Genomic DNA, 24,875 nt, shown 5'->3' with positions numbered 1-24,875 from the left:
GGTTTCGCGATGAAGACCTTAAGTAGGCGAAGGGCAGGTCGGGGGGCGTCACGAGGGCGCTCCGCACAACAGGCCGGGGCGCGCGTGCGTCCGCCGCCGCTCGTTGTCCGGCCACCTCGTGGCCCCACTTCGTTTCCTCTCCGGATCTTCCGGAAGCTTCGTGGCAAAAATAGGACCCCGGGCGTTGATTTCGTCCAATTCCGAGAATATTTCCTTACTAGGATTTCGAAACCAAAAACAGCTGTAAAACATCAACCGGCTCTTCTGGCATCTCGTCAATAGGTTAGTGCCTGAAAATGCATAATAATGACATATAATGTATAAAACATGTGAGTATCATCATAAAAGTAGCATGAACATAAGAAATTATAGATACGTGCTGAGACGTATCGGCCACGCCAGCGTACCGCGACACACGCTTCGGAGCCGGCTACAGTATAGCCTGACGATCCGGGAGAGCGACCCAAACCGACTAAGCCGCCAGGCCGCGTCCGTCTAGGGGACTCTTTGTCTCGTTTCCACGGCTCAGCACAAAGAAAGGAAAGTCTCGGCTCGAGGCACAATCCACTCACCATGACGCAACGCGCGTCGTGACGTGTTGAGTCGAGCGAGCGAGGAGGAGGAGCGCACGTGTACCACTCCTATTCTCACTCACTTACTAGTGGTGGAACAACCCACCTTATAAAGTGGTCTAACTTCCTCCCAACTTTTCATGTGGGACTAAGCTTCCCATCTCTTGCCACTCCCTAGTGAGCTGCCACCAACTTGGCTCAAACTCACATGGGATGCCATAATGTGGGCTTTGAGACTTATAGAGAAATCTGAAATCTAATGTGGGCCACTAAATATGTACCCAAATATTTCAACAATCCCCCACCAGATCTCAAATGTCCATTTAGAGATTTACCAATACTCGCTGCTTGTTTATATACGTGTGTTTCAGCAGAGACTGTTAAGTTGAACTTCTGCCTAGAACCTTAAGTTACATCTATCCACACTTGAACAATGGACTAAGCCTTGAATTGCAAGTTTTGCGTGAACAGGTTTCACTCAAAGCCATAATTTGTACATGATTGCCAGTAGCCTACCCCCGCGGGTGAAGCATATGCTCATACTTCATGGTCTCTTCCATGGGCACACTGGGAGATCACCCAAATCTCATAGGATTGCGACGCTGGTAACAACTGGGACTCGTAGGTGCGTTATTTCAAGAATGTTTTGTAGGACAGCATCTTTGCTAAAATAGCATACATAAACACATTAAGACTTGTTGCCAACCTGCCTTACAAAAATTGAGAGTTGTGCATCTTCACATAGAGAGGATTACATAATACTCCCCACAATTAAACCACTAGTTTGTTCTTCCCAGATCCTAATTCACGGGATCTCCGATCACAAAGGCTGGGTTACCACTATGGTGTAACATCAACGGGTCTCAAACCCATCTCCCTCAATGCACTTTCTATCACATTACGTGATAGTCCCTTTGTAAAGGGATCTGCCAGGTTTTTTGTGCTCCTGCTTGAACATATTTCGCAGTTATTACTTCGGAGTTTCGCAATTTCCTATAGACTTCAAACGTAGTGTCTTGATGACTTCGCGTTATCCTTAGAATTGTTCACTTTGACAATTACAGTTGGATTATCACAATTCAAAAGGATTGCCGGAACAGGTTTTTCAACCACATGCAAATCCATCAAGAGCTCACAATGGCGATTCTGATTCCAACGGTTGGTTGTGTCTAAAGCGTAAGTTCTGCTTCCAAGTAGTTGACCTCGGCCAACATGGTTTGTTTGCAAGATTCCATGATAATCGCGCCACCTCCAAACACTTTATTATTGCCACTTGGACATATCTCTGACAAAGGCGATGAAGGAGCTCTTGGCCGAGGATAGTGAGAGCATGATGATGCGCACCGAGGACATGGACGAGGATCAACTGGCGTGGTGGAAGGAGACCAAGGTGAACATCATGGCGAGGAAGATGCTCGCGCGTCAAGTTCGTGCTGCAAGTGCTGTTGGTGCGTCGACTCCTCGAGGTGAGTCTCCGGCGAGTGGTGGCTGCGCTGGCGATGGACTCGTTGATTTGCTGATTGCATTGATGGTTGACCGCGTTGTGATGTAAAAACTATGAATTATGCATCACATATTTTGGATGTGCTATGTTTGATCAGAATTATGCATCACATGTTTTGAATTATGCATCACATGTTTAATCAGAAATTGTTGTCTAAAACCATGTTTTGAGGGGTTGGAAACTCGTCCGAGCTAGCAGACCCCGTATCCTCACCCCGTAAAACAGAATACAGGGCCCTCTACTCGCGTTTTACGTGGCAGAAAAATAAGGGGTATGTTAGACATGCTCTTAGTGTATACCACCTTTCTTGCGCCTGATGCAGACCTGATCTTACAAATCTCCTTGAGAAGAAGTTCAGGAGTACGTGGACTTGTTAGCATGGAACATGAGAAGACTAGAACTTTTTGTAGGTGCTCACGGAGGTATGATATGCGTGCATTTATCATATATAAGTGTATCAATTTATGAGCATTTGTACGGTGTTTCTCAAAAATTTAAGAAAAGCGCCCAAAGCAAAGTGCTTATGCAAGCTGTTGGCTGCTTCACCTAATCTCCCTTGACTATTTGCTACTTGAGCTGCTTTCACATGACGTACGTACGCATCCGGGCATGCATCCACGCCGTTGAATCGTAAATTGGAACCATTCTAAGTCTCAGTCGTCCGGAGCTCCTGCCAGTAGCGCTAGTCACCGGAGCTGGAGTATTCCACGCGGACGCGCAGACTTTGCTTTAGCTCGGACCGGTTCAGCGGTTAACTTGGGACGACGTCCATGTCCATGGTTTTGGCGCGCCTGCTCGCCGCGCGCGCGACCACCACGTACTCCCCATAAATAGAGCTCATCGGCGGCATCCATGGACAAATAACGCTAGCTCGAGACCCATAAAGTGACTGAGAAAGGAAGACAGAAGAAAGCATCCATCCACTGTTGCACGTCCGAAACGAAAGCTCCTGCTCGCTCGAAGGCCACCAGGGCAAATCAATGGCGTCGTCTTCGCCATGGTTCCTGCTCCAGCTGGTGCGGTACGTGTCGTCCCTCCCGATCCAGTTCATGCGGGCCACGACCAGGGCGCTCCCGCTCCCGACGGAAGGCGCCGGCGAGGCGATCCGTCCGCTCGCCGCCCGCAAGCCGCGGCCACCAGGTCCGCCGGCGCAAGGCTCCGGCGGCAAGGGTGGGATCATCCATGTCGCTTCTGCACTCCCGCGCGAGCTGATGCGGGCGGCGCCTCCGAGGCATGGCGCTGGAGGGAAGACCAAGGCGCCACAACGGCCCAGCGCGCCCGCCGAGGGCACCGGCGGCCGCGGCGGTATCATCCATGCCGCCTCTTCTTGAACGGCGTCAAGCCACCCCAAATCATTCGTTTTAGGGATGAGACGGTAGAACACGGTTGAAGATGATCGAGATTAAGTAGTTTCTCGAGAATAAATCGAGATTCATATTTTTTTTTGAAACCTGTACAGTGAGTTTCCTCACTGCGTATATTTTTATTGCATTTTTGGGGTATAAAGTACAAAGCTAAAACTAAAAGAAAACAAAGTGCTTGAGAACAGCACTTAGAGAAAACAAAACTAGGCTAAGCTAAACTAGTCTAGGGATTACAGGAAATTCGTTACCCAGACCCTAAGGCTAATATATGATTTCTTCTTAGCTTTATGCACCAGTAAGGCCAACTCGTCTTCGAACTTATGTCTGCAGCGATATAGGCTTGGAGTGATCCCTTTGAAGATAAAATCATTTCGGATAGTCCAGATTGACCATGAAGTAAGCATAATGAGCTCCATGAAGAAAGGCTGCTGGATTTTGGTTTTGAAGCACTGAATGACATCCTGTAGCACTATAGGCCCATCAGTCAGTGTGGAATCCCAACCAGGGACATAAATATTGCCAACAATTTTTAGCAAAAGGGCAGGAAAAGAACAGATGGTCTCTTGTTTCCAAAACAGAACCATTGCACATAATGCATGTGTAATCGAGATTCATTTTTACTGCCGCAGGTGCATTTTTCTGTTCTGCGTACGTACAGCTCGAGATGTAGGAGATGCTTCAGGTTCATATATAGGAAAAAAAAATATAGAGGCTGAATGAATGTCATTGCTAGTCGCGCATAATCTGCAAATGAGCAAATCGTCACGATATTTGTACTACAATATACAGTGAACTCAATTTTGTTTTTTGCCCTTCTAATTTTGTTTTTTGGGTCCCTCAATAATAGGCTTAGTCATTTGTCATTAACCAATGTACTTATATAACGTCCTTTTCATAGGCGTGTAGTCATTCACTCCCGCTTGAGTAGATCTCAAGGGTATAACCAAGAGGTTCAATAGGCTATTGGGAAATCACTGGTAGAAAAACAGGCTTCCGTCCAGCACCATAAGTCGCGAAGCTAAAGGAACCGCGATTAATGGGACCTTTAGTCGCGGTTTGGGAGACGAACCGCGACCAAAGGCCTGGGCCCAGGTCGCACGGTGGCCAGCTGGTGCACGTGGGGGGCTTTAGTCGCGGTTGGCTAGGCCAACCGCGACTAAAGGTGCCCGAAGGCCTTTAGTCGCGGTTGGCCAGGCCAACCGGGACTAAAGCCCCTCCCCTATATATACCCATCCAGCAGCCAACACTTAGCCATTTGGAGCCATTCTCTTCACAAACTTCACAAGTGGGTGTTAGGTTTGCTTTTGGTTCCTCTTATGCACATAAGGTGTTTGATGAAATGGCCCAAGAGCATGAAACAAACATGATATGAAGTGTTGGAGCCACACTTGAGCTTTCTCATTTATTTTTTCCTCCTCGATCGCGGTTAGCAACTTGAACCTTTGATGTGTCATTGATAAAATATGCATGTGTGTAGTTCATTGTTTAATTTATATATATTGTTTGTAGCTAGTTAGTTTAACAAATGCATGATGGTTAATTATATATTTTATATTATAATAATGCAGATGAATCGGCAATGGATGTACGGTAACCGACTCTCCGGCGAGTTCAGTACGGGTTTGAAAGATTTTCTCGTAGTGGCCAGGAGGGTATCGCTTTTGGCAGCCTAGGTGGGAGAAGATGGAGAACGAGCTGAGGGCGCGAGGAATCCGTCCAGGTACGGAGGGATGGGACCCAAGGGCCAAAAGCTGGTGGTACGGGCATGGGGGATCGCTGAACCCGGAGACAGGGGAGTGTGTTTACCGGGGCAAAATAATTAAACCCACCCAAAAGCTTATTGAGGCAATGAGGGATGCTCAAGAGGGGAGGATCAAGTTCAACGGAGAGAACGACGCCACGACAAAAGCCCTCGGGAATCCTGAACACGGAGGACGTGTACGAGGCATGGGGCACATTCCGTGGAAAGTAGGGTTCCCCCAGAACGATGACCCGTACGGTTACAGAAGCCGTAAGAGAAAGATGGATCGGGAAGCAGATGTTGTGGCGCGGTTGGTATCGGAAATGGATGTTATGAAGAAAACCGTGAGTGTACTAGTAGCCGAAAGAGATGCAGCTCGGGCGCAGCATGAAGATCATCCATTGGATCTCGGAAGCCAGCAGCGGAGAAGCAGCGTGGCTTCCACGGAGGCCCCACCGGCTGGTGCACCGATGATCGAAATTACTGCACCGGAGCCTCTGGTGGTCGAAATTACTGCACCGGAGCCTCCTCGCTACCCCGTGGACGATATAAAGGAGATGAAAGCATGTCATCTGTATTATCCTATCGGGAACATGTCCATGAAGGTAGCCATCGGCAGTGCTTTACCACCTGAAGCACTCCACCACAACAACCCCATTCAAGATGGCTATGCTCGTGTCACGGTGGAGGACATAGTCCAAGGGTTTGAGAACCTGGACATTGACATTGCTACACCTGAAGGGGCGACAAGACTTGGAGATGTCAAGCGCCAGTTCATTCTATGGCAGAAGAAGTTTATCAAGTTTCCAGCCGAGGCGCCAACAAGTCCACCCCCCTACGATGGTGGTGGTGGTGGCGGTGGCGGTGGTGGTGGTGGTGCTTCACCTACACCTCCTTCACGTTAGCCGACGCCGCCCCCCAATTCACCTCCGGCGGGTAAGCAGCCGCCGCCCCCTAGTCCGCCCCGGGCGGGTAAGCAGACACCGCCCCCCAATCCACCTCCGGCAAAGAAGCAGAAGCAGCAGTCCTGGATTATTAACCCGGACTCTTACGTACCTAAGAAAACAAAGGTACCGGAGCCATCACTGAAGCCTCTCCCCACGAGGCCTTGGGAACGTAGTGCCGAGGAAGTCGAGGCGGCCGCGGCTGCTGATTTAGAGAAATGGAAGGCGGGCTGCAAGAAGAAAAGAGAGCCCGAGCCCAAGCCAGTATTTTACGATGAGCAAAAGAAGTGGGCTAAGTCATTTTTGAACACACCGTCCCAAGCCGCAAAGAATCGCTCGACGACTATGCACGTGAACTAAAGAATCAGGCACGCATATTCAAGGAGAAGAAAGAGGAGGCCGATAAAGCGGAATTACAAAGTGCACAAAGCGGGAAACGAGTTGTTGCCCAACTCGGGGAACAAAGTAAACAATCGATTGCCCCGCTTATAGTGACAGCCGCCGGTCCGGATGCCCCCGAAATCATAGAAGCTGCGGCAGCACAGGGATTGACCGTAACGAGTGCCGGAGAACAAGCGGCCAACTTAGGTATTACTCTTCGTGAACTGTTAGGCCTTGATGAGGCGCCGGTGAAGGAGGTAGTACTTACATATGTGAAGAATGGGCCTCTCGTCGAGCCTGCGCGAGAAGAGGATATACCTCCACAAATGAAAGGTCTCGCTGAAATGGTACAAGGGTTACATAAAAAATAAAAACGCCAAAGAATATATTTATGCGGAAGTTGGATATGAGCATCACTTCAAACGAGTACTCTGTACAAATTCATCTGAGTGAATTGTTCCAGCTTTTCAATCTGCGCGAGCTCGACAAATCTATCATCGGTTGCTACGTTACGTAAGTGATTTATTTCTACCCCATCTCGTTCATATTGCCTGCACAATATATATGTCCTAACTATATTGTTGTGTCCGCTATTATACATGCAGATTGAAGATTAAGGAATGCATAGTAAGGAACATCCATGATGTTGGGTTCATTGACCCACACATCGTTAATGGATATACGTTACAGCATCACCCCACCGACGTGGAGGAAGACCTGTGGCAGTTTCTTACAAAGCAGGAACTCAAAAGTGATATTCTATTTCCTTACCATTTTGGGTGAGTGTTTATGTCTTGAGCACATTCTCTTTTGTTTACTCCATGCATGGTATGTGGCCGGTTAATCGATGAGTTATGCATGACGTACTGTGCATGTATCGTGTCCGCAGGTTCCACTGGATTCTGCTAGTAATTAAAGTTGACAAATCAGAATGTCTCATCCACGACTCTCTGAATATGGATCCGGCGCGTTGGGCCGACATGAGAAAAATGATTCAAAAGTAATTGTTTTCATTCATTTGCGCTCTATATCGATCGGCCTATTTCGTTCATTTCCTAATTAATTAGCTTCAAGTAATTAACTAATAACTCTCTTGTTCATTTAATTTTCTTTGCCTCGTAGGGTTTGGAGACGGTTCTCGGATACAAAGGTCGGTGAATTCAAAAAAGAGCTACATTTCATGCGGTCAAAGGCTAAGAATGGTGGCGATATTCAGCCACCGGGGACCAATCTATGTGGATACTATGTACGTGAGATGATCCGGAGATACACCTCCGAGCGCGTTCCGAGTGATACCAATGCTCGGAGGAATAACCTCCGGATGATGCTTAGTCCGAAGCTCGCTTCCGACCACTTCAAGAGGAAATAGCTGGATGGTTCGGGAGGAAGTCCTCGATCCTAAAGGAGAACACCATTACGAGGACGTACAACTATACATGCATTAAATTATGTATGGAAACTTGTTCAAACTTGTATATGGTCATCCGATGATATTGAATATATATTGTATATTCCTCTTGAATTCTTTTTGGTTCTAATTTCAAATTTGTTTGAAATTGTACATTCATATGCATGTATGTAGTACCGTAGAATATGTGAAACTCCTTCAAAATTACAATAAAACACAAAAAAATTAAACAATACAAATTAAACAGAAAACAGGTTTAGGGGGGGCAGGTTTAGGGGGGGCCTAAAACCCTAAACCCGCGGCGGCCTTTAGTCACGGTCGGCCAGAAGAACCGCGACTAAAGGGCATCCGCCCCGACGGTCACCTGACGCCCACATGGACGGGCCTTTAGTCGCGGTTCGTAAGCAACCGCGACTAAAGGGTGGGGGCTTTAGTCGCGCCTATTTGGTCGCGGTTGCGCAACCGCGACTTATGGCAGTTGCGAACCACGACCAAAGGCCCTTTTTCCACCAGTGAATGAACCGGTTCCTAGAGAGACTTTCTGAAGATCAGGACCTTGTAAGATCGCAATCTGGATGTAGCGTGACTAGAGACTTGATTTTTTGTGTGTGAATATACTAGAGACTTGATTGACCACATAAGTATGCATGTGCATGCTTTGCAGTTTTTTTGCCAGAACTAAACCTTTTTTATCCATGATTTCAAACTTTGATGATTATTTTTTTCTTCATAAACAAAGAACGACATCTAGTTTTCTGCTTTTTTTCTTATACCTAAGACAAAATTTGTTTTCCTGTTTTCCTTCATTGTTATTGGAACGTAGAATAAGTGGGACGTGGGATGAACCGCCGTCACAAAGTCCACTTTATTACAACAAATTCTTTTATAGAGAACTACATGATTTGACGTCACTTGTTAGTGAAAGTACTTGCATTACAGTTCACATCTAAAGGAGTGGTGGCAGCAAAATATGGGATATGGACCTCGTTTTCGATGGGTACATATATATGATATATGTATACATTGATAGTTTGTCTGCATTGGCTTGGTTAGTTGACTTGATACTAGACGACAAGGTCAACTAATTAATGTGTAGCCGTGTACTAACCGAGGCTGGACCATTCTATCATGTATAGTACTCCCTCCTTTTTCATAATATAAGCTGTTTTAGCAAATTATTTTAGTTTGCTAAAAGTAAAACTACATACAAAGGGAACTTCGATAGTTTTACTTGATTTTTTTTTTGAACGGGAAAGGTCCCGAAGGACCTAGAGGATGCATTTATATCGACGGTGGGAGTACAATTACATTGAGGATCCCAAGAAAGAAGAAGATTACAACTGAGTCCCTAGTTTTTACATAAAACACCCCACAAACATGCGCGAAAACACGATCAAGTCCAGAGATGTCGCCGACGGTTGTTGACTTGTCGGCGCGGCGTGGCTGCCTCCACCGGGGACGAGACCACTTGGGGAAGTAGCGCCGCTTACTGCCACGCCGAAGTCGGAGAAGATCCTCCAGAGAAGGAGGGTGAGAGAGCTCGAACCGATTTGTAGGTCGAGCGTAGCAAGGCCAACCCTTTGGCCGGAGATAGCGGCTGCCGGAACTTACCGTCGCTTGGAGTTCGCACGCTCCAGGAACCCCAAGCACCGCCTATGCAAGGTCGTCGCAGCAGCACCAACCCGCTCCGCTCCCTCAGCACCGAGGCCAGCCGAGAGGAGAGGAAGGCGAGCTTGGCCACCATAGCAGAGATGGCAAAGACGCTTATTACGACTACGAGTGCACTCCCTGTCGAAGAAGATAAGTCCCAATCATAGGTAAAAAAAAAAGCTTACCAGCTTCGTGTTTGTTTGTACGTACGTTTGAGTTAATTATCATCAACATGACCATCTCTTTTCCCTTTCTCGTTGTTAAGTAGTATTATATATAATGGGTCAAGGTCACCCAAAGCAAAGTGAATATGCACGCTGTGGGCTTCTTCAGCTAATCGCCATTGACTGTTTGCTACTTGACCTGGGTTCACATTACCTACGCACCCGGAGAAAAGTATTAGTGATACCATCTTTCACATTTTATCATGATACCATGCATTTCTAAAAATTCAAATTCATAAGTGTTTATTTTTATTATAAAAATGTGCGCAAATGCCTAAATTTTTAAACCAAATTTAAAGTACACATGGAGAAAGAAAAGGATAAATATAATATTAGTAGTGTTAAGAGGGACAAAAGCACAAATAAAACTATTCACATATATTAATTTTTCTTTTTTGTTTCTCTATATGTATTTCGAATTTGGCTATGGAAATTCTATAGATTATAAAGACACCTTGTGAACACGCATAATATTTTTTTGAATATTTAATTTAAAATTTGAGAATTTGTATCTTATAAAATGTGGTGTCTCACTAGATATTTTGCCGCTACGTACGCCGTTGAATCGGACCCGTTCCAAGTCTCAGTCGACCGGAGCTCTTTGCGAGTTGCCGAGTTACCTGAGATGGAGTATTCCACGCGGATGCGCGCAGTTTGCCTGGCTCGGACCGTTTCAGCGGCTAACTTGGAACGACGTCCATGGTTTGGCCCTTGCTCGCCGCGCGCGCGACCACCACGTACTCCCCATTAATAGAGCTCATCAGCGGCATCCATGGACAAACAACCTAGCTAGAGACCCATAAAGAGACAGAGAAAGGGAGGAAGAAGACAACACACCTCCACCGTTCCACGAACGAAGCGAAACCCTGATCGAGCGAGCTCGACCGCCACCAGGGCCAATCAATGGCGTCGCCGTCGCCTTCGTTCCTGCTCCAGCTGGTGCGGTACGTGTCTTCTCTCCCGACCCACTTCATGCGGGTCAGCACGAGGGCGCTCCCGCTCCTGATGGAAGGCTCCGGCGGGGCGATCCGTCCCCTCGCCGCCGCCCCCAAGCCGAAGCCACCGGGTCCGCCGGCGGAAGGCCCCGGCGACAAGGGTGGGATCATCCATGCCGCCTCTCCCCTACCGCGCGGGCTGATGCGGGCGGCGCCTCAGAGGCAGGGCGCCGGAGGGATGATCAAGGCGCCCCAGCGGCCCGGCGCGCCGGCCGAGGGCACCGGCGGCCGCGGCGGGATCATCCATGCCGCCTCTTCTTGAACGGCCTCAAGTCGTCAACATTCATTTTCGTGATGAGACGATAGAACACTGATGAAGATGATCGATCGAGAGCAATCGAGATTCAAGTTTCTCGAAAATAAATCGAGAATTCACTATTACTGCCGCAGGTGCATTTTCCTGTTCTACGTACGTACAGCTCGAGATGTAGGTGATGCCAGGTAAAAAAAAAAAGATGTAGGTGATGCATGTCCAGTGTACGTACGTGAACGCACCTGCTTCAGGTTCGTAGGAAAAAAACAGAGGCTGAATGTCACTGCTAGCTAGTAGCATAATCTGCAAATCCGTCACGATATTTGCATCATATTAATATACTCAGCTGTTCAAATATGTTATGATCCAAACGAGTGTTCAGATATGTTGTGATCTGAGCAGAGTGCACAAAAAACTGGCAGCGAAGATGGAGGTGCTTCTGTGCATCTGAACCTTTTCGAGACTGCTAGTTAGATGATTTGAATTTCATCGGTGACTTTTGCAGTCCTGATCATGATGCGGGCATTTAAGAAGTGGTCGGGTTAAGACTATCGAGGGCCTCGATTGCAAGGTGGGAGCTTTCCTATGCACTACCTAGGTCTGCCAGTTAACGATAAAGCTCTCTTCGTAGCTAACTGGAACTTACTTATGTAGAACATGAGTCACACGGTTAACCCATGACAAGCTCTCTTTTTGGTCTCGGCTGGGAGACTCGAACTGATGAATTTCTATCTCTCGAACCTCCTGATGTCTGCAATAACCTCCTGATGTCTGCAATAACCTCCTGATGTCTGCAATGGGCATGTACCTCTTGCATGACACTATTCATGGGGTTATGCGTAAACACCAATCCCGCTTTTTTGGGAAGGGGTGGGAACTAAACGCAAATACCAAATGGTGGAGTGCTCCACGGTGTGTAAGCCACGAGAGTTTGGGGGTTTGCGAATCCTTAATAAGAAATTCACGAACATTGCCTTAATGCTAAAGTGGATCTGGAAAAATCTACCAGAACGAGGAGGGTCTATGGACGAACCTTCTGAAAGGCTAAGTATCTCGGCAATAACGATATGTTCTCACCGCGGTCCCTTCTAAGGGCTTTCATTTCTGGAATACCATTAATATAAGATCAAATGGTATTTCAAGTTGGGAGCCCGATACCAGTTCCACACCGGAAGGAGGACCTATTGTTTGCTTGACTCGTGGACGGGCGACGGGCCTTTCCGTGAGACCTTCACGATGTTGTTTGCGCGATGTGACTGTTGTGAAGTGTACAAGTAGATTGCCTAGCCCTTTCCATCAGTTTGGACTTTTGGTTCAAGTGGCTAGTGCATGAAGCTTAACATGGTATCAGAGCCCCAGGTCTCGAGTTTAAATCCTGGCTTTCACAATTTATTCTAAAAACTATCTCTTCTCCCCCCTCTTCTCGCAGCCGCCGCCGCTGCCTCTTTGCCTCTCTACACGTGTTGACTCTCTTCTCCCGTCACACGCGAGTGGGGGTGTTGTGAAGTGTACAAGTAGATTGCCTAGCCCTTTCCATCAGTTCGGACTTTTGATTCAAGTGGCTAGTGCATGAAGCTTAACAGTGACAATCCTTTTTCCACGGTCTTGGGTGTGCGTAGCAATGAGAATTAGGTTCAAACGCACCTTCGGGCTACCAGAGACAGTGGAATGGGATAACCTCTGTAGAATCTTTGACCTCTACCCAAGTTCGGCGGGCGAAGATGAGGTCCTGTGGGCATTGGAAGCCTCAGGGGAGTATTCCACCAACTCTATGTACCGAAAACTATAAGCGGGGGGGGGGTCACACTTCAAGGAAGTGTGGCGGACGAAGGTCCCACCCAAAATCAAAGTCTTCCTTCGGAAGTTGATTAGGGGCAAGCTCCCCTTTGGGAGCAGCTAGCCAAGCGGAACGGACCTTCGGATGGGAGTTGCGCCCTGTGTGCCGACTTGGAGGACTGTGGCCATATTTTCTTCACTTGTCATCTTGACAGATGGATTGGTCAAAGTTGCAAGGAGAGACTCGGTTATGGTGCGATAAAGAGCTTGCTTCAATGCTCGGATTCAGGTAGAAAGTAAGAGCAGTAGCATATTCATAGGAGAGCTTTGTACTTTAAATTAGTAGTCCCGGTAGTTAGAAAAAAGCTCTGAATACGGATTCAAAGCATCTTGTGGAACCAGGCAGAAGCTGTGGATTTCATTGCCATTGTCCATGGCTTATCGGGCCCCCTTCGAAGACTAGCTAGCTTGGTTTACCTTTGCGACCTAGAGTTGTGCACTTTGGGATATTTGTAATAAACTAGCTATAGAAGGATCTCTGATCAATAACCTGGTTGTTGCCATTTTAAAATGTCTACCTATATACAGAGCTGGAGGATAATGGTCAGATCGAGGGACAGAGTGTTGCTGGACGCGACGCTAGACGAGATTAGTAGTCTATATAAGAGGATGTGTGCTGGAGTATGCAAATGATGCGACTGCCGACTTTCTTCCATACTAGATTTAGATGTGCGCCTTGGCGCACGATCCCGTGAAGCTCATGTCCATTTTCATTTCTTATAACGATGATAAAAAAATGCCAATATGACAAGCGCCTTGGCCCGTGGAGCTCGTGACAATGTTTAGTTGTGATAAAAATAGCTGCCAAACTCAGTAAAAGTGTGTATATATGGGAATGATAGGAACTACAAACAGAGTAACAAATGCAGATTTTAGGGAGTGTTTTTAAGCCGCTGGTGTCAACAATGCAGGTCTAAAAGAATGCAAATACTGAAAAGGTCAAATTCAGGTGTCTATTGAATGAATTACATATTTCTGAACAGAATTAACAAATCCGGGTTTGAGAGAATCCACCAAAATGTTACACAATCAGACAGTTTTTTATACTCGTATTCTATAATGCTAAATACATGGGTGAGATGACGACATAATATTATTTTTCCCCAATCAGTTCATAGCTACCATCATCATCATTCCAACGGAGACACATGTACATTGGTTGCAGAAAACACTATGATGAAACTGATAGGCGGACCATCATCCGTAGGTCCTATTCAGTCGATGACCTCTTATGTCTTCTTGAGCTCCTTCGACTGGAGGTACCAGCCCAGGTGTAACTATCAATTATCCATTTCAATGTCATGAGCTTGTGTAAGTCTTCGCTTAACAGAAATCACAATTTAGTTCCCGTCTACAAAATACAACCAGTTTATAGCTACAATCATCATCATCCCAATTGAGACGCAAGTCCATGTACTGCAGCAAACAACATGTTCGAACTGATAGGCAGACCTTCATCAGCAGGTCCTCTTCTCCTTCGACATGAGTTACCAGCCGAGAGCTCTCAGGCCGGCGACGTTGCCTGCCAGGACAGCCTAGTTCCTTTTCTTGTTGGTCGACACACCAGTGTGTCGTTGCAGGCACTGACCTGCAGCTCACGATCGGGAGGAAGACGAAGGAAGGACAGAGAGACACACTGGATTTTGGTGGCGCACGAACGCCTTTTCTTTCTCTGAATCTTGCTTCACCCGAGCTCGTCCTCGATGGTGGTGGTTTTGTGGAGTTTACAGGGATGGGTTCTTATAGGGAGGCTCGCACCCACGTCACCGTCCCGCGCACGCACGCACCCACGGCTCCGCGATCTCTGCGTGCCCTCTGATCTCGCCCACGACGCGCACACACGCGGGCGTGGCGGCCAGCTCGAGCTGCAGGACCTGGTCCTCTCCCTCCTAACTCGCTAACCACTAACTGAATCAAAACACACGCCCTAGACTCACACACACGATACAAACACAAGCCAGGCACAGACATGGCTTAGTGCCAACACACTCCCCCTAAGCCATGACCTAGCACAGGCCCGGCTGGTCGTCGATGAGGAGCGCCTGCGCCTGCTCCTCCCTCTTCTTCTTCCTGCAGTCGCGCTCGAAATGCCCGCGGATGCCGCAGTAGTGGCACCTGCCACGCCTGGGTAGGTCCGCGCCGTTCCCCGCGTTGTCGTCGTTGTGGCCGCCGCCGCGCGCACGGTGCTGAGCCTCCCACTGCGCTGCCGTGAGCAGGAGCTGCCCGTCGCCGCGATCGCCACCGCGTACAGCCGCCTTGCGCCGCTCGGACCGCTCCTGGAACGCCTTCAGGCGGCCGAGCACCTCGTCGAAGCAGACGGTCTCGACGTCGCAGAACTGCTCGATGCCGGCCACCGCCTGGTACAGATCCTCGGGCACGGTGTCGAGGATCTTCTTGACCATCTCCTTGTCGCTCAGCGTCGCACCGAGGCTCGCGAACCTCGCCGCCATGCCGCTGATCTTGCCGGCGTAGACGTCCAGCGCCTCGCCATCCGCCATGAACAGTCGATCAAACTCGCCGCGGAGCGTGGACACCCGAGCCGCCCGACGCGGTCCGATCCAACGAACCGTGCCTTGAGGCTCGCCCACACCGCCGCCGCCGTCTTCTTCGACGAAACCTGCAGGAGAATGTCTTCCGCGAGCGCGCCGAGCAGGTAGGCCCTCGCCGTCTTGTTCTTCTTCGGGTCAACCTCCGCCGCTGGATCCTCCGGAGCCACCGCCTCCCAGACGCCTTGCGCTTCGAGGTTCGCCTCCACCTTGATCGCCCAGACGGTGTAGTTGTCGCCGGTGAGCAACGGACAGGAGAGCGGCACCGCGCTCCCCCCTCCGCCGCCGTACGGTACCATCGCCATCGCCTCCTCTGCTAACCCCGCTCCGATGCCAAATGTCGTTGCGGGCACCGACCTGCAGCTCACGATCGGGAGGAAGACGAAGGAAGGACAGAGAGACACACTTGGATTTTGGTGGCGCACGAACGCCTTTTCTTTCTCTGAATCTTGCTTCACCCGAGCTCGTCCTCGATGGTGGTGGTTTTGTGGAGTTTACGAGGATGGGTTCTTATAGGGAGGCTCGCACCCACGTCACCGTCCCGCGCACGCACGCACCCACGGCTCCGCGATCTCTGCGTGCCCTCCGATCTCGCCCACGACGCGCACACACGCGGGCGTGGCGGCCAGCTCGAGCTGCAGGACCTGGTCCTCTCCCTCCTAACTCGCTAACCACTAACTGAATCAAAACACACGCCCTAGACTCACACACACGATACAAACACAAGCCAGGCACAGACATGGCTTAGTGCCAACACAGTGGATGTGGACCGTCGGGCCAGCGCCTCCAGCTGTAAGGTCCCTCGCTGCAGAGCTTGGTGTTGATGTAGCTTCCTCTCCAGTGACGTGACCCTGAAACCATGTACAGACCTTGTCAGTTTCACGACCCACATAGGACAGTGTATTTCGACTCAGGAATTTAACACGTAAATATCAATTCGCTGAAATAATCTTTTGCAGAAGGATGTTATTACAGCATACAAAATCACAGGAAGGGAAGACTTGTGGAAGTAAAAGATAACCAGACACTGTCCAGTTCAGTGGTTTAAAAAACTGCAGGGAGCTTACAAAAATGTGCAGATCTTGCCAGTTTCATGACACACAGGACACATTTAGCGTATTTTATGTTAGGAGCTTAAACATACATATCAGTTCACGTACATAAGTTGAATTCAAGAATGTCAATTTAAACGACATCAGCAAAAGAGAAGAGTTGCAGAAACAAAACATCAACAAGCACTGCCCAACAACAGTGGTAAAAGAATTTAAAGCTCTTGTAAGTTTCATGAAGCAGACATAACATATACTATTTTGACTTATCAGTTAGCACAAAAGAATCTACAGCTCTTGTGAGTTTTCACGACCCACATAGATCATATATAGCCTATCAATTAGATAGCACTATGCTAGGAAACTAAGCCACAACAATAAGCCGATGGTCCATAATAATGAGAAAATTCAGGGAAAAGTGAGGAAAAGGGGACCATTCAAATCTCTTAAGCTCGAAACCCATAATAACATGATGTTAGAAAAAGGGTCTGTAATAAAACCATATGCAAATCTGAAGGGAACACATCGATCACATTAAGCCAGAGTTGCAAGAGATGAATGTCTGCAATCAAATCCCCCATGTCTCCCTTTCACTGATAATAAAGCGCCGTATGCATCGATTGATGCAGAGGCTGGGGTTCACCCCGTATCGAAAAAAATGTCTCCCTTTCACATAATATCAATGTCAGGGTCCATCTCATTCGGAATGTTCACCTCGGCGTTGAAACTGTTGCTCCCTCGCTATTTATAGAACTGCAAAAAAAACAGGACATGACGTTTCAACACTTTACATGTACAGAAGTAGTGCCATTTTAAAAGATAAAGTCAACTTCACAAAATTCCAGTAGTCCAAACCTTGGTTAAAACCAAGATGGTTCTTAGACTGGATTTGGAAATCAAAATTTGTAATAGTTCACCTAGGCCACATGAGCAAAGCGCAAGAGAAAAAAGGTATACTGGCAAAACAAAACATGCATGTCTCATTTATTTATTGATAATTTGAGTACAGCAAGAGATACCTATTGGTAGCTAATATCTGAAACAGGGTATTTAATGTACTCCCCCATATCATGCAAAAACAATGGTGAGCAGATTATAAAAAATCTTTAAGGAATTATGTTATCACGATTAGAAAAAGAGGAAACACGTTGAATTTTTGTTTGTTGGCTGAAGTGGACAGGCAACCAACACCTGGTTATCCACCATAAAACAACAACGTTATTGCCTATACTTAGCAAGTAGCATTCCAAATTGACATAGGTGCAATATAGATACAGCAAGAACTTTAAAGAACATAACTTGTATATTCAGATTGCAGTAGTGTTGGAAGAGCTAATAGAGATATTAACATCAAACTTTCCATATCTGATGAATAGAAGAATGTAACGACTTCCTGTGGCAGCAACGCCCCGGAAAGGAACGAAATCGGAGCTGACTTTGTAATCCAGATATATATGAGGCCATGCAAAATAAAATATCCGTAAACTGAAGTGATCTGAAATTGCAAGCCAGAGGTCCAGAAAATAAAGAACACCACTCTATTCAGAACAACTGAAATGGGGCAGAGTTTGCGAGAAGGATACTACATAATCAAATTCAGCTCGATCTCCGGTTGTCAGAAACAAAGATTTCTGCAGTGTAGTTGGAGAAGTATCTTTTCCATTTGTAAGGGTGTGGATACATTCATCAAAGCACAACTGACAGAGATAAACGATGAAACCGTTATGTCAATGATGCTTTGTTGTACATGAGTACATAATCTCAGTTTGCTTTGTCCAAGGTGGAGTAGGGAAAAACCTGGCAGGTGTAGCCTAATTATGAAAGTGGGGACATATCAGGAAAATTGCATGAAAACAATTTCACCTCCATGGATCCACAAAAAGAATAGGACACCAATATGGCGGGGCAATTTACCGAGCCAATATGTGTTCTCCATGTGGCAATGTTAAAAATAAGAGCCCCGGATGTAATTCACACAAATAAATGAAGTTGCCATGGCTTAGCATTAGCTGTACTAAATAACCTATAGGTACATCAAAATCCAAGCCATTCAGATGGCCAAGCAAGGCCAAAAAATGCACAACTAAAAAGCAAGCAAGAAATTTACTTATTACCTGCAGATTGTGGATGAAATATAGTAAGACTTGTTAGATCTTGTTATATCTGTATGGGCCTTGGTACGGTGTAGTACACCGCCCCAGCCCGTATCTCATGTAAACACCACGGCTGGGGTTCTTCCAGCCTATATAACACGGAACCCGGGGCCTCAACAGGTTACACCGGTTAAACCTAAATATTTGACATGGTATCAGAGCTCTCCTCTCCCGTGACCTAGCTGCCGCCGAGGATCTCCTCCCACGATCAATCTGATCGGAAAACCCATGGACTATCTCCTTCACGATCGATCTGATCGGAAAAACCCAAAAACCCCAACAACACAACCGAAATCCTACGATCTGTAGATCGGAAAACCTCCAAAACCAAAAACCCACGATCTGTAGATCGGAAAACACCAAAAAAAACCCAACGTCACGATCGTTAGATCGGAAAGTTTGCCTCTGGTTCATGGCGTCCTCCTCGTCAGCTCCGGCTTTGGCCGCCTCCTTGGGGGCACCTCCCTCTCAGAAGCTCACCAGGGCCAACTACTTGTTCTAGAAAACTCTGGTGTTCCCTCCTCTGCGCGGCGCGCAAGTCCTGGACTTGCTGGACGGCACGGATGCAGCGCCGCCGACTCATCTGGAGGTAGAAGACAGTGATGGGAAGAAGAAAATCCCCAACCCTGCCTATGCTACATGGGTTGCGAAGGATTCAACGGTGCTTGGGTGGATCCTCAACTCCCTCTCGCCGGAAGTACTTGCTCACACCATCGGCGTCGAGTCGACAGCCGAGGTATGGACAATCATCAACAACATCTGCGGGTCTCACTCTCGCTCACGCATCAATCAGCTGCGCGGTGCTCTCTCTAGCACCAAGAAACTTGAGCTCTCCGCCTCGGTCTTCTTCACCAAGATGAAGGGGTTTGCGTCGGAGCTCGCTGCCGCAGGGAAACCTGTTCCAGAAGATGAGATGATCAGCTACATTGTTGGAGGACTTGATGGATCCTACAACGATGTTGCTGCCTCTGTAAACGGTAACAATGCCATTACATTAGATGATGTCTATGATCAAATTATTGCTCATGATATGCGCCAGGAAATGCTCTCCGAAACTGGCCAAGCAGCGGGGTTCACCTCCTCTGCCAACGCTGCAAGTCGTGGTCGCGGACAGGACCGTGGTGACCGTGGTCGTGCGCGATCACCAGACCACGGTGACCGTGGCCATGCGCGCTCACCAGACCGCGGTGACTGTGGCCGCGGGCAGCGCTGGGACGACCGGCGCCGTGATGATGGTGACCGTCGTCGTGATGATGGTGCTCGCTGGGACGACCGGCGTGATGGCGCGCGCAAGGAAGATCGTCGTCCTGCACGGCGTGATGATGGTGGCTATGAGCGCCGCCGTGATGATGGAGGATATGACCGTCGCCGACGTGGGCACGGGCGCGTTCCCACCCCCTATGTGGATGTGACGTGCCAAATTTGCACCATTCATGGCCATCGCGCCTCTGACTGCTGGTGGCGCTTCAAGAAGGATGACAGTGATGATGATGATTCTCGACGAGGGAAGAAGGGTGCCCATGCTGCATCCTATGGCGTCGACAACAATTGGTACTCCGATACTGGAGCCACTGATCACATTACAAGCGAATTGAACAAACTCAACACCTCTGAAAAGTACAAGGGCCGAGACTGCGTTCACACCGCCGATCGAAATGGTATGGCTATATCACATGTTGGTCAATCCTTGTTGCATACTCCTCATAGTACATTGCATTTAAACAATATCCTTCATGTCCCAAATGCTTCCAAAAATCTTGCATCCGTTCATAGACTTTGCCTTGATAATAATATCTATATTGAATTTCACGCATGGTTCTGTTTGATTAAGGATCAGGCAACGCGAAGAACTCTGTTTAAGGGACCATGCCATGGTGGTCTCTACCCACTAGTGCCTTTGTCTACTGGATCATCCAAGCAAGCCTTCATTACAATAAAGCCTTCTTCATCTACATGGCATCGCCGTTTAGGACATCCATCCTCCTTTGTGGTTCAACAGATTGTTAGGAAAAATCAGCTTGCATACACTCCTGAAATAAATCCTTATGTTTGTGATTCGTGTCAATTAGCTAAGAGTCACCAGCTGCCTTATCCTGTGTCTACCAGTGTGTCCACGGTTCCTTTTGAACTTGTGTTCTCTGATGTATGGGGTCCAGCACCTGCCTCTGTAAGCAAACACTCATACTATGTAAGCTTTATCGATGATTTTAGCAAGTTTTCATGGATCTACTTGCTTAAAAAGCGTTCTGATGTTTTTCAAGTTTTTCTTAACTATCAAGCTTATGTTGAGCGCAAGTTTGGTAGGAAAATCATTACTATGCAAACAGATTGGGGAGGCGAGTATGAGAAACTTAATGGCTATTTCCAGAAAATTGGCATTACTCATCATGTGTCTTGTCCTCATGCTCACCAACAAAATGGCTCCGCTGAACGCAAACACCGTCATATTGTGGAAGTAGGTCTCTCTCTTCTTGCACATGCATCCATGCCACTTAAGTTTTGGGATGAAGCCTTCCTTACAGCCACCTTTCTAATCAATCTCCTCCCTAGCAAAGTAATCAACTCAGAAACCCCTGTTGAACGCCTCCTACATACTAAACCAAACTATGACTCTCTTCGGATATTTGGGTGTGCTTGTTGGCCCAATCTTCGTCCTTACAATAAAAGAAAGCTTGCATATAGATCTACACAATGTGTGTTCCTTGGATACAGTCCCCTTCATAAAGGTGTGAAATGCCTTGACATCACCACTGGTCGCGTGTATATTTCTCGAGATGTTGTCTTTGATGAGAATGTTTTTTCTTTTGCTTCCCTGCATCCAAATGCTGGTAGACGTCTTAGCCAAGATATTCTTCTCCTACCCACAGAACATAATGCATGTACTCATGAGGATATTCAACATGATGATCATATGTCTTTGCCTAATATTCCTGTTGTTACTAATACTACACAGGGAACACCTCTCTTGGCTGAAACTACAATCAACAGTGAAGATTCTGGTGAAAATTTTAGTGAAAACGGTGAAGAAACGAGTCAGAATAGCCATTTTCCTCAATCTGGCGACACAAATCACCTGGACAGCGATCCCGAGGAGGATCTCCGCGATCCCGACGGCTTCGATCCCGAGGAGGACCCGCCTTCTGCTGATGATGCTGCTCCTGAGGGCGAGCAGGGCGACCAGAGGTCCCCTGCTGTGTCTCCACCTCTGCGCGTGTACACGCGTCGCCGACGGTCACCATCGCGGGCCCCTCCACGCACGCTCTCTCCGACACGAGCTTCGTCGTCAACTGGCAGCGCCCAGGCTTCTTCTCCCATTGGTCCGTCACGGGATCTAGCTGTGACGAGGCCTGCTGTGGGGTCTGGTGCTGTTCCCAGTCAGGATCTTCTGTGCCAAATACAGCTGCAGCTGCTCCTGTGTCTGGAATCCAAACTAGACTTCAAAAAGGTATTCGAAACCCAAAAGTTTATAAAGATGGAACTGTTCGCTATGGAATGCTTGTGTCTGCAGAGGAGCCTCGCTCTCTCACTGAAGCTCTTGCTGATCCGAATTGGTGCAAAGCAATGGAGGAGGAACATGATGCATTGCTTCACAACAAGACCTGGCATTTGGTGCCACCTAGCTACAATAAAAATGTGATTGATTGCAAATGGGTGCATCGCATCAAGAGACGTGCTGACGGAACCATTGACAGGTATAAAGCTCGCCTTGTTGCAAAGGGTTTTAGGCAAAGATATGGTATTGATTATAAGGACACTTTTAGCCCTGTTGTTAAAGCAGCCACTATAAGAACTGTCTTAGCTATTTCAGTCTCCAGAGGTTGGCATTTGAGGCAGCTAGGTGTCAAGAATGCGTTTCTACATGGTGTTCTGGAAGAGGAGGTTTATATGAGACAGCCACGTGGGTTTGAAAATCCAAAAGCCCCTGGTTTTGTGTGCAAATTAGACAAAGCTCTCTATGGTCTTAAACAAGCCCCTCGAGCATGGTATTCTCGGCTTAGCTCCAAACTCGCACAGCCTTGGTTTTACACCATCAAAGGCGAGATACATCATTATTTCTGTTTCAAAGGCCAGGTATCACAATGTTCTTGTTAATTTATGTTGATGACATTATTGTTGCAAGCTCTTCAGATTTGGCTATAACTAGACTGGTTAAAAATCTCAATGATAATTTTGCAATCAAAGATCTTGGTGACTTACACTACTTCTTGGGAATAGAGGTGAAAAGAACACGGAATGGGTTACTGTTAACTCAACAGAAATATGCAACTGATCTACTTGAGAAACTTGGTATGCGTGTGTGCAAGGCAGCGCCTACTCCATTGTCAGTCTCGGATCCTTTGTCCCTCATGGATGGAGACCCTCTTGGTTCCGATGATAGCACAAATTATCGCAGCGTTGTTGGAGGCTTGCAGTATCTCACACTTACAAGGCCAGATATTGCTTTCTCTGTGAATAAAGTCTGTCAGTTCTTGCATGCTCCCACCACTGTCCATTGGACTGCTGTTAAAAGAATTCTGCGCTACGTGAAAGATACTGTTGATATTGGCATTACTTTTCAGCCATCATCATCTACACTCTTGAGTGGTTTTTCTGATGCTGATTGGACTGGTTGCCTTGATGATAGAAGATCTACAGGAGGCTTTGCAATCTTTGTAGGACCAAATTTGGTCTCCTGGAGTGCCAGAAAACAAGCTACAGTTTCAAGGTGTTATCACCAGAATTTAACCGAGTCAGAGGTGGGCCGCAATCAAGATGGGCTTAAAGGAAGTATACATGGAGGATTACGTAAATCGGCCTGTTATACCTGAAGGAGATATGCCCTAGAGGCAATAATAAAAGTAGTTATTATTTATATCTCTATGTTTATGATAAATGTTTATATATCATGCTAGAATTGTATTAACCGAAACATTAGTACATGTGTGATATGTAGACAAACAAGAAGTCCCTAGTATGCCTCTTAAACTAGCTTGTTGATTAATGGATGATTAGTTTCATAATCATGAACATTGGATGTTATTAATAACAAGGTTATATCATTATATGAATGATGTAATGGACACACCCAATTAAGCGTAGCATAAGATCTCGTCATTAAGTTGTTTGCTATAAGCTTTCGATACATAGTTACCTAGTCCTTATGACCATGAGATCATGTAAATCACTTATACCGGAAAGGTACTTTGATTACACCAAACACCACTGCGTAAATGGGTGGCTATAAAGGTGGGATTAAGTATCCGGAAAGTATGAGTTGAGGCATATGGATCAATAGTGGGATTTGTCCAGCCCGATGACGGATAGATATACTCCGGGCCCTCTCGGTGGAATGTCGTCTAATGTCTTGCAAGCATATGAATGAGTTCATAAGAGACCACATACCACGGTACTGAGTAAAGAGTACTTGTCGGAGACGAGGTTGAACAAGGTATAGAGTGATACCGAAGATCAAACCTCGGACAAGTAAAATATCGCGAGACAAAGGGAATTGGTAATGTATGTGAATGGTTCATTCGATCACTAAAGTCATCGTTGAATATGTGGGAGCCATTATGGATCTCCATATCCCGCTATTGGTTATTGGTCGGAGTGAGTACTCAACCATGTCCGCATAGTTCTCGAACCGTAGGGTGACACACTTAAAGTTGGATGTTGAAATGGTAGTTCTTGAATATGGAATGAAGTTGGAATATTTGTTCGGAGTCCCGGATGTGATCCCGGACATCACGAGGAGTCCCGGAATGGTCCGGAGAATAAGATTCATATATAGGATGTCATTTTATGTGAATAAAATGTCGCGGAAGGTTCTATGGAATGTTCTAGAAGGTTCTAGAAAAGTCCGGAAGAAACCACCAAGGAAGGTGGAGTCCACAAGGGACTCCACCCCCCATGGCCGGCCAACCCTAGTGGGGAGGAGTCCCAAGTGGACTCCCCCTTGGGGCCGGCCACCCCCCACATGGGAGGTGGGAATCCCACCTTTGGGTGGGAGTCCTAGTTGGGCTAGGATTGCCCCCTCCTATGGAAGGATTTGGTTCGGGTCTTATTCGAAGACTTGGACACCACCTCTTGGGGTTCCACCTATATAATGAGGGACAAGGGGGAGGGGGCCGGCCACCTCAAACACCACCAAGGTGGCCGCACCCCTATAGTGGCCGGCGCCCCCTCTCCCCAAACCCTAGCCGCCCCGCTCCTCCACTTCCCGCACGCTTAGCGAAGCTCCGCCGGACTTCTTCACCACCACCGACACCACGCCGT

General features: G+C 47.4%; 3 protein-coding genes across 3 annotated transcripts; 2 read left to right on the top strand and 1 right to left on the bottom strand.

Moving 5' to 3' along the window:
- The first annotated feature begins 2,954 nt into the window (after positions 1–2,954).
- Positions 2,955–3,415, top strand: LOC124682978. Its single transcript, XM_047217570.1, has one exon. It carries the CDS (start codon positions 3,057–3,059, stop codon positions 3,405–3,407), a length of 351 nt encoding a protein of 116 aa, XP_047073526.1. The 5' UTR covers positions 2,955–3,056; the 3' UTR covers positions 3,408–3,415.
- A 7,276-nt stretch (positions 3,416–10,691) lies between these two features.
- On the top strand, positions 10,692–11,045 carry LOC124684795 (translation initiation factor IF-2-like). The gene has a single exon (XM_047219046.1). It carries the CDS (start codon positions 10,692–10,694, stop codon positions 11,043–11,045), a length of 354 nt encoding a protein of 117 aa, XP_047075002.1.
- A 3,773-nt stretch (positions 11,046–14,818) lies between these two features.
- LOC124682977 lies at positions 14,819–15,394 on the bottom strand. The gene has a single exon (XM_047217569.1). The coding sequence runs from the start codon at positions 15,368–15,370 to the stop codon at positions 14,879–14,881; it is 492 nt and encodes a 163-aa protein (XP_047073525.1). The 5' UTR covers positions 15,371–15,394; the 3' UTR covers positions 14,819–14,878.
- Positions 15,395–24,875: the final 9,481 nt, after the last annotated feature.

Source organism: Lolium rigidum, chromosome 1, assembly GCF_022539505.1.
Source record: "Lolium rigidum isolate FL_2022 chromosome 1, APGP_CSIRO_Lrig_0.1, whole genome shotgun sequence".
Taxonomy (NCBI): domain Eukaryota; kingdom Viridiplantae; phylum Streptophyta; class Magnoliopsida; order Poales; family Poaceae; genus Lolium; species Lolium rigidum.
This window is presented reverse-complemented; position numbering and strand designations above follow the sequence as displayed.